A 14,159-nucleotide genomic window follows, 5' to 3' on the forward strand; every position below is an offset into this window, starting at 1 on the left:
ACGGGCTAAGTGATGTCGGCCGACTGCTGATCCACGGTGGCCGGCCGGGGCCGGGAGTGGCGTGGCGGGGTGCCCACTTCTTTCGGACGAGGTGCCCCCGGCCCGGCCCGTCCCGGCCGGCCGTCCGCGGACCGTGGCGGAGCACCCCGCGGACGGGCTAAGTGATGTCGGCCGACTGCTGATCCACGGTGGCCGCCCGGGGCCGGGAGTGGCGTGGCGGGGTGCCCACTTCTCTCGGACGAGGTGCCCCGGCCCGTCCCGGCCGGCCGTCCGCGGACCGTGGCGGAGCACCCCGCGGACGGGCTAAGTGACGTCGGCCGACTGCTGATCCACGGTGGCCGGCCGGGGCCGGGGCCGGGAGTGGCGTGGCGGGGTGCCCACTTCTTTCGGACGAGGTGCCCCCGGCCCGTCCCGGCCCGTCCCGGCCCGTCCCGGCCGGCCGGCCGCGGACCGTGGCGGAGCACCGCGCGGACGGGCTAAGTGATGTCGGCCGACTGCTGATCCACGGTGGCCGGCCGGGGCCGGGAGTGGCGTGGCGGGGTGCCCACTGCTTTCGGACGAGGTGCCCCCGGCCCGGCCCGTCCCGGCCGGCCGTCCGCGGACCGTGGCGGAGCACCGCGCGGACGGGCTAAGTGATGTCGGCCGACTGCTGATCCACGGTGGCCGGCCGGGGCCGGGAGTGGCGTGGCGGGGTGCCCACTGCTTTCGGACGAGGTGCCGGCCGTCCGCGGACCGTGGCGGAGCACCCCGCGGACGGGCTAAGTGATGTCGGCCGACTGCTGATCCACGGTGGCCGGCCGGGGCCGGGGCCGGGAGTGGCGTGGCGGGGTGCCCACTTCTTTCGGACGAGGTGCCCCCGGCCCGTCCCGGCCCGTCCCGGCCGGCCGGCCGCGGACCGTGGCGGAGCACCGCGCGGACGGGCTAAGTGATGTCGGCCGACTGCTGATCCACGGTGGCCGGCCGGGGCCGGGAGTGGCGTGGCGGGGTGCCCACTGCTTTCGGACGAGGTGCGCCCCCGGCCCGTCCCGGCCGGCCGCCGCGGACCGTGGCGGAGCACCGCGCGGACGGCTAAGTGATGTCGGCCGACTGCTGATCCACGGTGGCCGGCCGGGGCCGGGAGTGGCGTGGCGGGGTGCCCACTGCTTTCGGACGAGGTACCCCCGGCCCGTCCCGGCCGGCCGTCCGCGGACCGTGGCGGAGCACCCCGCGGACGGGCTAAGTGATGTCGGCCGACTGCTGATCCACGGTGGCCGGCCGGGGCCGGGAGTGGCGTGGCGGGGTGCCCACTTCTTTCGGACGAGGTGCGCCCCCGGCCCGTCCCGGCCGGCCGTCCGGGGACCGTGGCGGAGCACCCCGCGGACGGGCTAAGTGATGTCGGCCGACTGCTGATCCACGGTGGCCGGCCGGGGCCGGGAGTGGCGTGGCGGGGTGCCCACTGCTTTCGGACGAGGTGCCCCCGGCCCGGCCCGTCCCGGCCGGCCGTCCGCGGACCGTGGCGGAGCACCGCGCGGACGGGCTAAGTGATGTCGGCCGACTGCTGATCCACGGTGGCCGGCCGGGGCCGGGAGTGGCGTGGCGGGATGCCCACTTCTTTCGGACGAGGTGCGCCCCCGGCCCGTCCCGGCCGGCCGTCCGCGGACCGTGGCGGAGCACCCCGCGGACGGGCTAAGTGATGTCGGCCGACTGCTGATCCACGGTGGCCGCCCGGCGCCGGGAGTGGCGTGGCGGGGTGCCCACTGCTTTCGGACGAGGTGCGCCCCCGGCCCGTCCCGGCCGGCCGTCCGCGGACCGTGGCGGAGCACCCCGCGGACGGGCTAAGTGATGTCGGCCGACTGCTGATCCACGGTGGCCGGCCGGGGCCGGGAGTGGCGTGGCGGGGTGCCCACTGCTTTCGGACGAGGTGCGCCCCCGGCCCGTCCCGGCCGGCCGTCCGGGGACCGTGGCGGAGCACCCCGCGGACGGGCTAAGTGATGTCGGCCGACTGCTGATCCACGGGGGCCGGCCGGGGCCGGGAGTGGCGTGGCGGGGTGCCCACTTCTTTCGGACGAGGTGCGCCCCCGGCCCGTCCCGGCCGGCCGTCCGCGGACCGTGGCGGAGCACCCCGCTGAGTGGCTAAGTGATGTCGGCCGACTGCTGATCCACGGTGGCCGGCCGGGGCCGGGAGTGGCGTGGCGGGGTGCCCACTGCGTCGGACGAGGACCCCCGGCCCGTCCCGGCCGTCCGCGGACCGTGGCGGAGCACCGCGCGGACGGGCTAAGTGATGTCGGCCGCACGCTGATCCTCTCTGGCCGCCGGGGCCGGGAGTGGCGTGGCGGGGTGCCCACTGCTTGCGGACGAGGTGCGGCCCCGGCCCGTCCCGCCGGCCGTCCGGGGACCGTGGCGGAGCACCCCGTCTCCCCCTCCTCTGCATGCTATTGATTATTTCTATGAAGGTTATCTTGTTTACTTTCTCTTAGTACCCACAGTCATAGACTTCTAAATGTTTTCATTATTATTTAATGTTTACCCGTCAGGTATTTGTAACCTGTTCAATATATGATTATAAACTGCTTTTCTGAGAGATTTTCTTCAATTATTTGAGATTCCATCTTCATTTATTAACATTCATTTTGCCGTTGATATATAAAACAGCCCTTGCATATATACCTTATAACTTCCCATTTCTTGAATTGGCAATATTGTCAAATGTTTTAGTGATTGTTGATTAGGTAGTTAAAAAAACATGTGCTAGGTAGCAACATAAACATAGGAATTGTGGAAATTAAAGTTTTAATAGTTCCCCTGGCTAAGCTAGTTAGGGTGTCATTACTTGTGGCAAAGGTTGAGGGGATGGTGGTTGAACCCAACCACCGATGAAGTTGAACCAAGGACATGGTTCATTAAAATCCACACAACAGAGCCCTCTGGAAGGGGCACCATCCTAGCCTCCTAATAGAGGGGAGTTGTGACTTTAAACCGTATCATCATCATTATCACTATTACTTCCCATTCTTCCCAGTGGACAGGATGCAGGGATGACCCGTCATCCAGGAGGTGCCAAGATAGGAGGGTGGAGGGGAGTGGAATATATGGGAAATGAAATGGGTGGGAGTGATTTCTATGCCTTTTTCTTTTTGGCTACCCCCCCCGTGTAAGGGGGAAGAGGCCTTTGGTATATGTATTTACCTAGTTGTAATATACGGGAGGGGAGCTATGCTTGTGGTGACCCGTCTTTGTATCTCTCCACATCAAGTTTCATCTTAAAATCGTGTAGTGTTTGCACATACTGTTTTGTTGTCTAATTTGTTCCATGTATTTATCGCTCTGTGTATGTATGTATTTACTTCCATTCTTAAAATAGTGAAAGAAATTGGTTAGTTTCACAGGAATGACGAATGTTACTCATCTTCGACAAGACACCAAAACAAAATTTAGGTGAATAACTTTGTTTCAGTATTCTGTGTGGATGAATTCTTTAATACATAAGAGTAACTGTTGATAACCTCAGGCATCAGACCCCACAGAAAAATTCCTATCAAGAGAAGCAAGAACCACATTAGTAAACTTGCATCCATTACTTTTTTTAGTACTAGGACAATAGGTCTAATTACAGAAAAAAAAAAATGCCCCAAATGCAGCCATCACACAGAGGACACTGAACAACCTCGTCCTATAGTGCCCCAAACTAGCTACACCCAGACAACACAATATTTCTTTCTTGAATGACTTGTGGGCCAGACCGGTGGCCATTGCTAATTAATGAGGACCTGTAGATCTCCTGGAGCAATGGATTGATTGATCAAACTTTGATTAATATTCATGTGCATGTATGTATGTACATATAATATGCGAGTGTGTGTTTGCCTAGTTGTGTTTTGTGGGAGGAGAGCTATGCTCGTAGTGACCTACTGTTGTTTCCGCATCCAGTTTTTTCTTAAACTCGTGTGTAATTTTAGCACTCTCTGTTTCCTCTTTCAGTTTGTTCCAGATATCTATTATTCTGTGTAGATTCTGTGTGGACTCGGACTCTGCATGGAAAGCTATTCTTTTTCAGATCTCTTCTGTAACTGTCCTAAGTTTCTTCTTGTGTCCTCTTGTATTTCTTCTGTCCCATTTTAGTAGGTCATCCCTTTCATAATTCTGTAAATGGTTATCAAATTGCCTCTTTCTCTTCTTTGTTCTAGGATTGGTAAATTTTGGTTGTCTAATCTTTTTTCATATGTTTTTTGTACTAGGTGTCCATAGAGATGCTGCATATTCCAATTTTGGTCTTATCAGTGTAACTAGTATCTTCTTTACCATTACCTCATCCATGTATTCAAAGGCCACTTTCATTGATCTTAAATTAAAAGTTTCTCCGACTAATTTGTTGACATGTTTGTCTAGTGTCATGTCGTTTGAGATACTCCAAGGTCCCTTTCTGAGTTTACTTTTTTTTTTACTTCCTTTGTACCAATTTTATATTGATCAGAGATTCTATTATTGCTTCTTCCAAATTCCATTATACTACATTTCTTAATGTTGAAATTCACTTCACTCTTTTGACTCCATTTCCAGACTTTGTCCAGGTCTTCTTGAAAAGATTTGCAATCTTCCTCTGTACTTACTCCCTTTAATAGTTTCGCATCATCTGCAAAGAAGTTCATATAACATTCCACGCCTTCATCCATGTCATTTATGTAAATAGCAAACATTATTGGAGCCAATAAACTAATTTTTTTTTATTTATGTAATGGGTGTGTGTTTTGACTTGGCCATCCTCTCATTAGGGAATACACACCTGCATCATACACAGTTGAAACTAACCAAACTCTAAAAACAACTTCTCCCATCTCGGCACTTCTGGATGAAAGGTCATCCCTGTCTCCAGTCACATTGCTGCAATCAAAGGCAGTACAATGAGAAATTGCAACATTCCCTTCTCTCCTCATCCACTCAAAATAATTCATGAACTAGACGAGAACATTACCCCTCAGGCTGCATGATCCCTTCATCCATTCAGTCTCCCTCCATTCACTCTCATCTTTTCTCATCTCTCTTGCTTGCTGGACAAAAATGGTAGTAACTAAACCCAAAGTATTGGAGTTAAGTACTGAGAAATCATCATGGTATAAAGTACAAGTAGGTAAGAATTAATATTTAGTAGATAAGAACATTGTGCTGTTAGTTATATAGCACGTGTGTATATAGACTTCCCCTCCAGTGCATGAAGGATCAAGGACTTAGCAAGTGGTGATTTATTAGATGGATATCAAAGAGAAGTATATTCTCATAGTTATCAGTCATCAAAACACATCAACACTTGCCTTCATCTGGAGATGGATGACGCAGTCTCTTGGACCAGACTCAAGATAGCTTTATATCAACTTCAACTGCATCTCCTCCACCTTTACATACAAAGAGAGCCGACAGCCAGTGATTATTCCTCTCCTGCTACCTCCATAATCTAGTAATAAGAACAGTCCTACACTAATACAACACTGACCACATGTATCCAAAATTTCTTCTGAGACATCTGTTAGAAAGTCCAAAGATCACTGGCATCTATTGCGGGACTGTGGGTTTCTGGTAGGAGAAACTAGAGGCAAAGATAAAACGCCCCTGCCAAGGTTGTAGAGACAGACTGGAAGTTCTGACACTCCTTGCCATGGAGTTTGCCATCCTCCTCACTCTTGACAAGAGTAGTTATAAAGTTAGTTGTGGATAACAATCTTGCCCTTCAGTTACTAGTTAATCAGTCTGGCTTATACTGAAAATAGAGAATGTAAGAGATGCTCAGTTTACCAATGGCAGTATCCCAGTTCTGAGCAGGATCCTCAGACCTAGGAAGTTGAACACCCACAACCACCAATCAATAGTTTTGTTGCCCTTGGCACAACCACCAAACTCCCCCAGAATAGAATCTATAAAGTGCATTTCTGGGCAGAATGGCATTAAGGTCCATTTTTATTTCAAGGAGTAATTAACGTCGGAATAAAACCATCCAGCATTAGTCAGAATGAAAATGTTTTGTAGGTTAGAATAATTTGTTTGCCATTTTAAGATTCAGCAGTTTGAGGTTTAGAATCTCAAAATTGAAATTCATCAACTCCTCACATGGGCAATTTGTGAAGGTTTTGTAGTGACAAATGTCATAATTTTGTCTAGATAAGCTCTTTTCCTGAATGAGGTTGGTTGATTGTGATCCCTGTTAGGTTGAGGCTTTTCCTCGAGGTCATTTGAGATTTGCCACAAGAAAACTGTTTAAATGCATCACTTCATTGAGAAAGTATTCGTATGTACAAGATTTGATAGAATTTTGTAAGATTTAAGTTCACAAGACCATGTAAGTAAGGAGTATATGTGTAACAGGATCAGTGGTCAGTTGTATTGTGAAAGGAGGAATGTAACCTGCACTGGCAGTTCATCCTTCTTCATTCACTTGAAAGTTCAGGTAAATGCAAAACTTCTTGGGTATTTTCCATCACAAGGAACTTGAGCAGAACCCAAGCCCCAAAGTAAAGAAGGGGGTAATGATATAACCAGATGCAGTTAGGAAGCAACATGAAGACAAAGATACATCAATGTGGCATTTGCCAGTTTTGGCTTAGTCTAGTCCATTGTGCATAAACATGGCAAAGGAAACATGGACTGGAAGTGAAGCGCTTATTCCTGACGTTTTGTCTATTGACTTTGTCGTCAATAGATGAAATGTCCGGAATAAACGCTTCACTTCCAGTCCATGTTTCCTTTGCCGTGCTTATGCAACTTGTTCACATGGATTTTCACTAGTCCATTGTTTTAGTGCAGTTTCCAGTTAGTTTTTATAGTTCAGATGAAGGGTAAAATGGCACCCAAACCATTTTTCATACTCTCCCATCAGCTCTTCAGTTCCTTGTCAGTGGTGAAGGAACTGATTATGTTTGGAGTGATTTTTACATTTACATACCTGACTAATTTGGAGCTCCAGAAAGGTAACTTAATTTTTGGTAAAGGAATTTGCAGAACATTTGCATAATGCATTATTTATAAGCATTTGACTGAGGACTTTGGAGAAACAGTATATTGAGTGCTTCATTTCAGGTTGCAATTCTATTTGGAAAGAAGTATACCTCCCATTTGGATGGGGGAATGATGTCATTGCTTCTACAATTTGTTGATCTTGGCTGTACGACTTTCACAGTGTGGCTGCTTATCTATGTCACTAATTACTATTACAGCTTTTGATGGATTTGGTGATATATTGAAACCTGAGGGCAGTGGGGGAATAGGTGGAGGAATGCCTGGTGCCCCAGTAGCTGCCCCCACAGCTGTTCCAACCACACAGCCAGTAGTAGCAGCAGGTGCAGGAGGTCACCCTCAGAAACTGATCAGTGGAGACCTTGATATGTCCTTGTCTTCCCTTGTAGATAACCTCAATATCAAGGGGCCAGCACAGAAGTAAGTGGTTATTAGATTTGCTTTTTTTTTTTTTTTTTCCCGATTGGATCTTCCTTCCTCTTTAAACTTGATGTCATTACTCTTGTGGTAGTACATACCCAGAGCTGACCATGATATGGGTGCCATGTTGATTACTCCAATGAACACAGTGACCCAGCACAGATATAGTTTGGGGCAAAGTCGGTGGATTTTATTAATTTGATGAGCAGAATGTGGACTTGGATATGTACAAGACACTTTTTAATAGTCTGGGTTTTCCTTCAAGTGAATGAAATTGGTTTTGAACAGATAAAAAGGTGAAGGGTAGATTGGTGGGGAGCCGCCTGCATGAGGTAGTTTTTCAGGACTGCAGTTTGAAAAGAATTCCCTGTTGTGGGTCTCTGAAGCCCATCAGCACTGTCACCTCCACTTAGAGATACAACCTTGAAGTATAACTCTGAGAGAGCCACCCACATTTTCTCTTTTATCTCTCTCTCTCTCTCTCTCTCTCCTCTCTCTCCTCTCTCTCAGCAGCAGAACTGTGCAAACGGTAACTGCTATTCTCTTCTTCCTATTAGTAAGGTTATTTTAATGAATGTATGCCCACATTGTGAAGATCCTATGCTGTTGTTGCTTGATGTAGGTTTGAGCTGTGATGCTATATTTTCAAATGGGATAAAAACAAAAAATCCTTTCTATACTTGGCAGTGAACTTACACGAATTACTATTTTCTATAGACAACAGTGGAATTCTCCCAAGGCTCAGAGCAAGACTGGGGGAACAGGATGGACACCAGCTGTGCCTTTGACCAGCACAGGAGGTTTTCGACCTGGCATGGCTCCTGGACAGCCCCAGGCACAACCTCCGGCACAGCCTCAGGGGACAGCAGGACAGTGGGCTGGAGCAGGACCAGGCATGCCCACACCTTTCCAGCAGCAACCCATGGTCAGTAGAACTGGAGAGGTTCTCGCATCAGTTGACTATTTTCTGGAAAGTAGCCAGCTGAGGCATGGATACCTGCCCCACCTCTCACCCTTTTGTTTCCCTTCCACTTGGAGCCAAGATGAAAGGGAAAGAAATGTGGGAGGGGTGGGGGGGTGCATGCTGTGGCTGGCCACTACCTTCTTCTTCATCTTTTTCTTCTACTACTACTACTACTACTTCTTCTTCTTGTTTTTCTTGTTCTTGTCTTTTTCTTTTGTCTTTTTCTTTTTTCTTTTGTTTTTCCTTATTATTATTATTGTTGTTATTGTTGTTATTATTATTTGTTATTATTCTTATTGTTCTTATTATTCTTATTCCTCTTATTTTTCTTATTCTTATTCTTCTTATTATTACTATTCTTTATTCTTTTTATTATTTTTTTATTATTCTTCTTTCTTTTTCTTATTATTTTTATTTATTTTTCTTTTTCATATTCTTTTTCTTGTTCTTTTTTCTTTTTCTTTTTCTTATTCTTTTTCTTCTTTTTCTTAGTCTTTTTCTTTTTCATTTTTCCTCTTTTTGTCCTTCATTTTCTTTTTTCACCTTTTTCTTCTTTTCCTCCTCCTTTTTCTTCTTTTCCCCCTCCTTTTTCTCCTTTTCCACCTCCTTTATCCCGTCCTCCTCCTCCTTCTTCTTCTTCTTCTTCTTCCAGCTTGTGGATTTCTGAATTAATGTCCCCTCACATTTCAGCCGAGCATGGGCATGGGTGGTGTGATGGGAGGAGCCCCAGCTGCAGGTACAGGGATGATGCCAGGAGCCTTCCCACCAGCACAGCAAACCCCAGCTGCTCCAGCGGGTGTACAACAGCCAGCAGCAGCCCCACCAACCTCGGCGGCCTTTGATCCATTTGGGGCTCTGTAACCCTGGGTAAGTTAGAATGATAGTTTATTGACTTGGCTTGGTATAACTTGAGGTCTTTCAAGGATCACCCCCTCCCCCAAAGCTACTAAATCTAGTATCCCATGCTTGAATTCAGTCATGAAGAAGGTTTGTTGAAATATTACAATAAATGGTGGGTTGTAAAGGTTAATAATCTAATGACATTATTTTGGCAGAGTGCTGTACATGGTGTAGCATAATACAAGGACCACATATGCTCTAAAAGGTCAAGGTCCACCAGCCCTTGCCAACTTAAGGGGAAGATCACCAAAGGCTCAACAGAACCATCATGTTGATAAACTCTTTGTATGCAAAGGCGAGTTAGTGGAGCAGTCCTAAAAGGCCAGAGAGTCCAGTTGGCTGCTTCCACTTCGAGGTCTCATGTCTGTAGGGAGCAAGCAAGCAAGCGAATCCCTTGTAGCTGAGCCCTTCGCTATTTAGGATTGTGTCGTCATTCTGAACCTTTGGAGATTATGCCTTAATGTTATTATCACGTGTTAATATGGTGTGTGTTCAGCATGTATCTGTGTCACAAAAGTATTGTCAGACTGTATCCTGAACGGCTGTCTGCCCAAGAGCAGTGGACAAGAGGGCACAGTTTGATGGGAGCAGTGATAGTCGTATGAGTTGTAAAATACGTGTACATTCCAGTAGGGACACACCAAGCTGTGCAGCTCTCCTGTAGTAGTAAGTGTTACTGTAAGACCCCCATCCCCCCAGTAAATGGTATTATGCTGTTTATGTAATATATTTATTTTGAAAAAAGTCATTACTAAATGGTAGATAGAAGATGGCAGCAGAGTTGCTGTGGTTGTGGTGCAAGACCCATGCCCTGAGGGTGTTTAAAGGGAATTCCTCGGTCATAGCTTGCTGGCCCCCCCTCCCCCATTTACTGCTAGATATGTATATGAATATTTACTTGGGTCTGCTCATGAACTTGAACTTTATCCCCTTCTTCTCCTACACTTATACAAACAACACATTCTCTGAGACACACTATTGAGCATTCTTATGCAATCACACAATCAAATGTATATTTGTTTGTGCATATTGTTATCTTACATTAAGGGTGTTTGTGTGCACAAACACAATGAGTCAGATGGTAGAACCTCGCAAGTTGAACCTGTGTGAGAGCATTGTATGAGGATGACTTGAATGACAGGACTGTGTAATCACATTCCTAGGTCCTGAAGGTAAACTGACTTTGGCTTGCTGCCTTTTGCTGGATATGTTCCATATAACCCCTAAACAGTTAGGGGTAAGATCTATATTTGAACAGGGTTTTATCCTTTTGTTAGGCCACCCAATATTCAAAACTGATATAATGGAAACTGATCTTCCTTTGCAACATGGTAATTTTGTTGTGGGTTCTCCAGTAAACTTTTCTCTAACTTGGAGTCAGTGAATGTCAGGCTGTCATGTCTTGCAAAAGTGGAAGTAAGGGAATGTAAAAATGAGGTTTTACTTTCATGATTGTATATATGTGTGTGCATGTGTATATATATGATACAAAATTGTGTAGTTACTGTGAGTGCACTTCAACATACATCCATACATCAAGCACTCTTGCTCATATTCTTGTACACAAACAAAAACCATGTAAAGTCACAAACAAGCACTGATACAGTGAATTCAGGATATAAGAATGACCAGAGGAATGCAAAACATGAGTTACTCTTGGTGTCTGATCAAAAGACATGAAATCTTTTTATCAGATGCTAATTTTTTTTTAAATTGTACAGTATTGTTCTTGTTTGATCATAATACACATGTGCAAATATTGATCAAATTGACATGCTTTTGTATTAGTACATGTGGAAACTGGTTGGAAGTTAATTCAGGGTTTGTAGTATGTGTTTGCACCCATGCTACACCATTTTCAGCAAGACAACATAGACTGGTTTCTTGACAATTGATTGCAACAGCATTGATTTGCCTGTTGCCTCACAGAGAAAGCCCAACACTTGATTGTTTAAGTTGCTAATACCACTACAGTGAGGATATACACCATTGAACAAAATAATTTTTGGTGTGGCCTTTGACATCTTAGAATAGCAGACCAACTTTAATGGATGTGGTAGCCATAGAACTCACCAGAGTTACCTGATGTGGGGAGAGGTAGCCCTAGAACTCACCAGAGTTACCTGATGTGGGGAGAGGTAGCCCTAGAACTCACCAGAGTTACCTTATGTGGGGAGAAATGATTCTTAACCAGTCACCATCAGTTCCCAGAAAAGGGTTTGAGGTAATTCACACTTGAGTGTAGGTAGATCACCAGGGATGAATAGAATTACTTAAGAGTGGAAAAAAAAAAAATGGTAAAATTGCCTGATAGGAGCAGTGATGAGATATACTGGTGGACTTGAGTAGCAAAACCTTGAAAAAGTCTGTGAGGTTGAACAACTTTTCATTTTTAAGTTGCATATCCACCTGGAAGATTAATGCATGTGTGGCAGGAAATTAGCATAGTAATATGATTCTGTAATAGTTCTTGTACTTGTTGCTGAAAGTTATCAAAATACAGTTGTGATGAATGAGATGTGTTCATCAGATGTATGAATTCCCCAGGTAGTAAAAGTAGCCACATGCTATAGAAGGGTTGTATACTTTTCATTGAATGTATTTAATTTATTTGCTGTTGGTTAGTTTGAAGGAAAATGATACTTAGGTGGCATGCCAAGTTTAGGGAACTGTTTTGGCAGATAACAGGAGATGTATATGTGTGTGTATTTACCTAGCTGTATTATACAGGAAGGGAGCTATGCTCATAGTGACCTGTCTTTGTATCTCGCAACATCTAGTTTGTTCTTAAATTCTTGTATGGTGTTTGCACACACTGTTGGTTCATCCAGTTTGTTTCAGACATCCACAACTTTGTGGATTTTTTTTTTCCCACCAGATCCCTTCTATAACTATCCTTTGAGTTTCTTTTCATGTCACCTTGTTTTTCTTCTATCCCACTTTAATAAGTCTTCTCTGTCAAGGACTTCCATGCCTTTCAAGATTCTGTAGATGGCCTCTCTTCTTTGTTCCAGGGTTGGTAGTTCCAGTTTAGACAATCTTTGCTTGTGTGTCAATTTTGAAAGTGTTGGTGCCATCTTTGTCTTTTTTTTTTTTTTCTATTTTCCTTGTATTCTTTTTTGTACTCGGTGACCATAGTGCTGCAGCATACTCCAGTCTTAGTCTTGTCAGTGTGACTAGAATTTTTTTTTTTACCATTACCTCATCCAAGTAATTAAAAGCCACCTTTATTGAGCCTAGTAACTTGTAGGTTTCTCCTATTTTGTTTATCTCTTTGTCTGGGGACATGTCTTTGATGATAATTACTCGTAGGTCCTTTTCGGAACCAACTCTCTTTACTTCCTTTGTACCAATTTTATATTGTGTGTGTGTATAATATATATATATAGATGTGTATATGTATGTATGTACACATACACAAAAGATGCGTGATAAAATACCACACAAAAACTATTAATAAAACCCAAAACGACAGGAGGTGTACACGGAAAATTAATTAAATGGATGGAAGATTTCTTGCATGGGAGAAAAAAGAGTCATGCTTGGAGATAAAAACTCGATGTGGGAAGAAATTATCAGTGGAGTCCCACAGGGTTCAGTATTGGCTCCAATAATGTTTGCTATATATGTCATTTATATATATAGTAGTTTACACCAGTATCATCAAACATATAAAATGCATCCATTTGACCCCCATCCATCTCAGCATCCCTGATTCAAAATGTGATAACATACTCGTTGAGCATTCCAGTTGGTTCACATTCTCCATAAAGCGTGAGTAAGACCACGGACTTTCGGGTGAAGTTGATAACCGAGGAATGTTTCCTAATCATATGATGCAATAATAGAATGTTCCAGAGAGAAGTTGATTTCACTTATCAGAATGTCAACAATTGTATATTTGTAGACTAGTTGTAAAAGAGGATAGCATTTGTAGACAAGTGGAAGGTGGTGAAATGGAAATTCAGTCTCTGCTGTGTTACAAGTTCACTCGCTGTCCAAATAATAGCCAACAGAAGACCATGTCAAGTGATTAATTAGTAATCGCATGGATTGACATTGAAGCATGGCACCATTGTTAGGTCGAGTTTTGAAAGTGATTATGGTGTAGCAGAGGGGGAAGGGATTATTTTTTCCTTTCTGGAGAGACAAGAAATGTTACTCAATTGGAAGTTATATATATATGTATTTCAGATTTGATATGTTATAGTAGTTGCAAGATGCTAGATATTATTCATATATCCAGATGACACTGTATATATACACAAATACCTACTGTATCACTGTACTACAAATAGACCAGTGTACAATATAGTACTGAGATGTGAGCTGGTCGTCATCACTCATTCAATAGTTAATGTCTGACAATTAGCATTGTAGTGTGCTAAAACAGCTCCTTTATTTGCAGCTAAAACTATTTATTGTCTTTTGGAGTACAGTTAGTTGTGTACATAAAGCTGATCCTACTTGATTTTATTCTTGGATTTGTTTCTCCAAGTGTAAGAATGAAAAAAAAAAAATGAAAAAAAAAAGCTGCTGTTTATTGGTTGTGTTAAGTTGGGTCTGTTTGTTCATGCCGAGGAGGAGAAGGTCAGGTTGTTGTGTCATTCCATGCCATGGATTATTTGATGCGCGGAGGAGTAAATGTTGAATATATACGCACACAGGATTTCATTTCCTTCCCCTTTTACCTTTTGAGTTTTGTTATGAAATGTGGAGAAGTGTTGAGGTCTTTTGTTGTTTCTGTGCCTTTCTATTTCTCCTTAGTTTGTCTTTTGCAGCCAAAAACATAAATTTACTTCTGTAAGCTGGAAGTATGGTTGATGCAAAATAGAACATCTTTATCTCCTCTCTCAGTTACCCTGTTCACTCCCCGACTGCCATGAGTCAGGAGAAT

General features: G+C 45.3%; 1 protein-coding gene across 19 annotated transcripts in view; it reads left to right on the forward strand.

The window, feature by feature from the left end:
- The window catches only part of lap (phosphatidylinositol-binding clathrin assembly protein lap), a 204,559-nt gene extending 190,635 nt beyond the window's left edge, over window positions 1–13,924 (forward strand). For all 19 annotated transcript variants that reach the window (XM_076175216.1, XM_076175221.1, XM_076175214.1 and 16 more), the window contains 4 exons: window positions 7,179–7,398; window positions 8,116–8,323; window positions 9,053–9,229; window positions 9,418–13,924. In XM_076175216.1, coding sequence (XP_076031331.1) covers window positions 7,179–7,398; window positions 8,116–8,323; window positions 9,053–9,223 — 599 coding nt within the window. In that variant the 3' untranslated portion in view covers window positions 9,224–9,229; window positions 9,418–13,924. The remainder of the gene's footprint in view (window positions 1–7,178; window positions 7,399–8,115; window positions 8,324–9,052; window positions 9,230–9,417) is intronic.
- The last annotated feature ends 235 nt before the right edge of the window (window positions 13,925–14,159 follow it).

The sequence above is a fragment of the Oratosquilla oratoria genome, chromosome 37, assembly GCF_046742065.1.
Source record: "Oratosquilla oratoria isolate Oo_2021 chromosome 37, ASM4674206v1, whole genome shotgun sequence".
NCBI lineage: Eukaryota > Metazoa > Arthropoda > Malacostraca > Stomatopoda > Squillidae > Oratosquilla > Oratosquilla oratoria.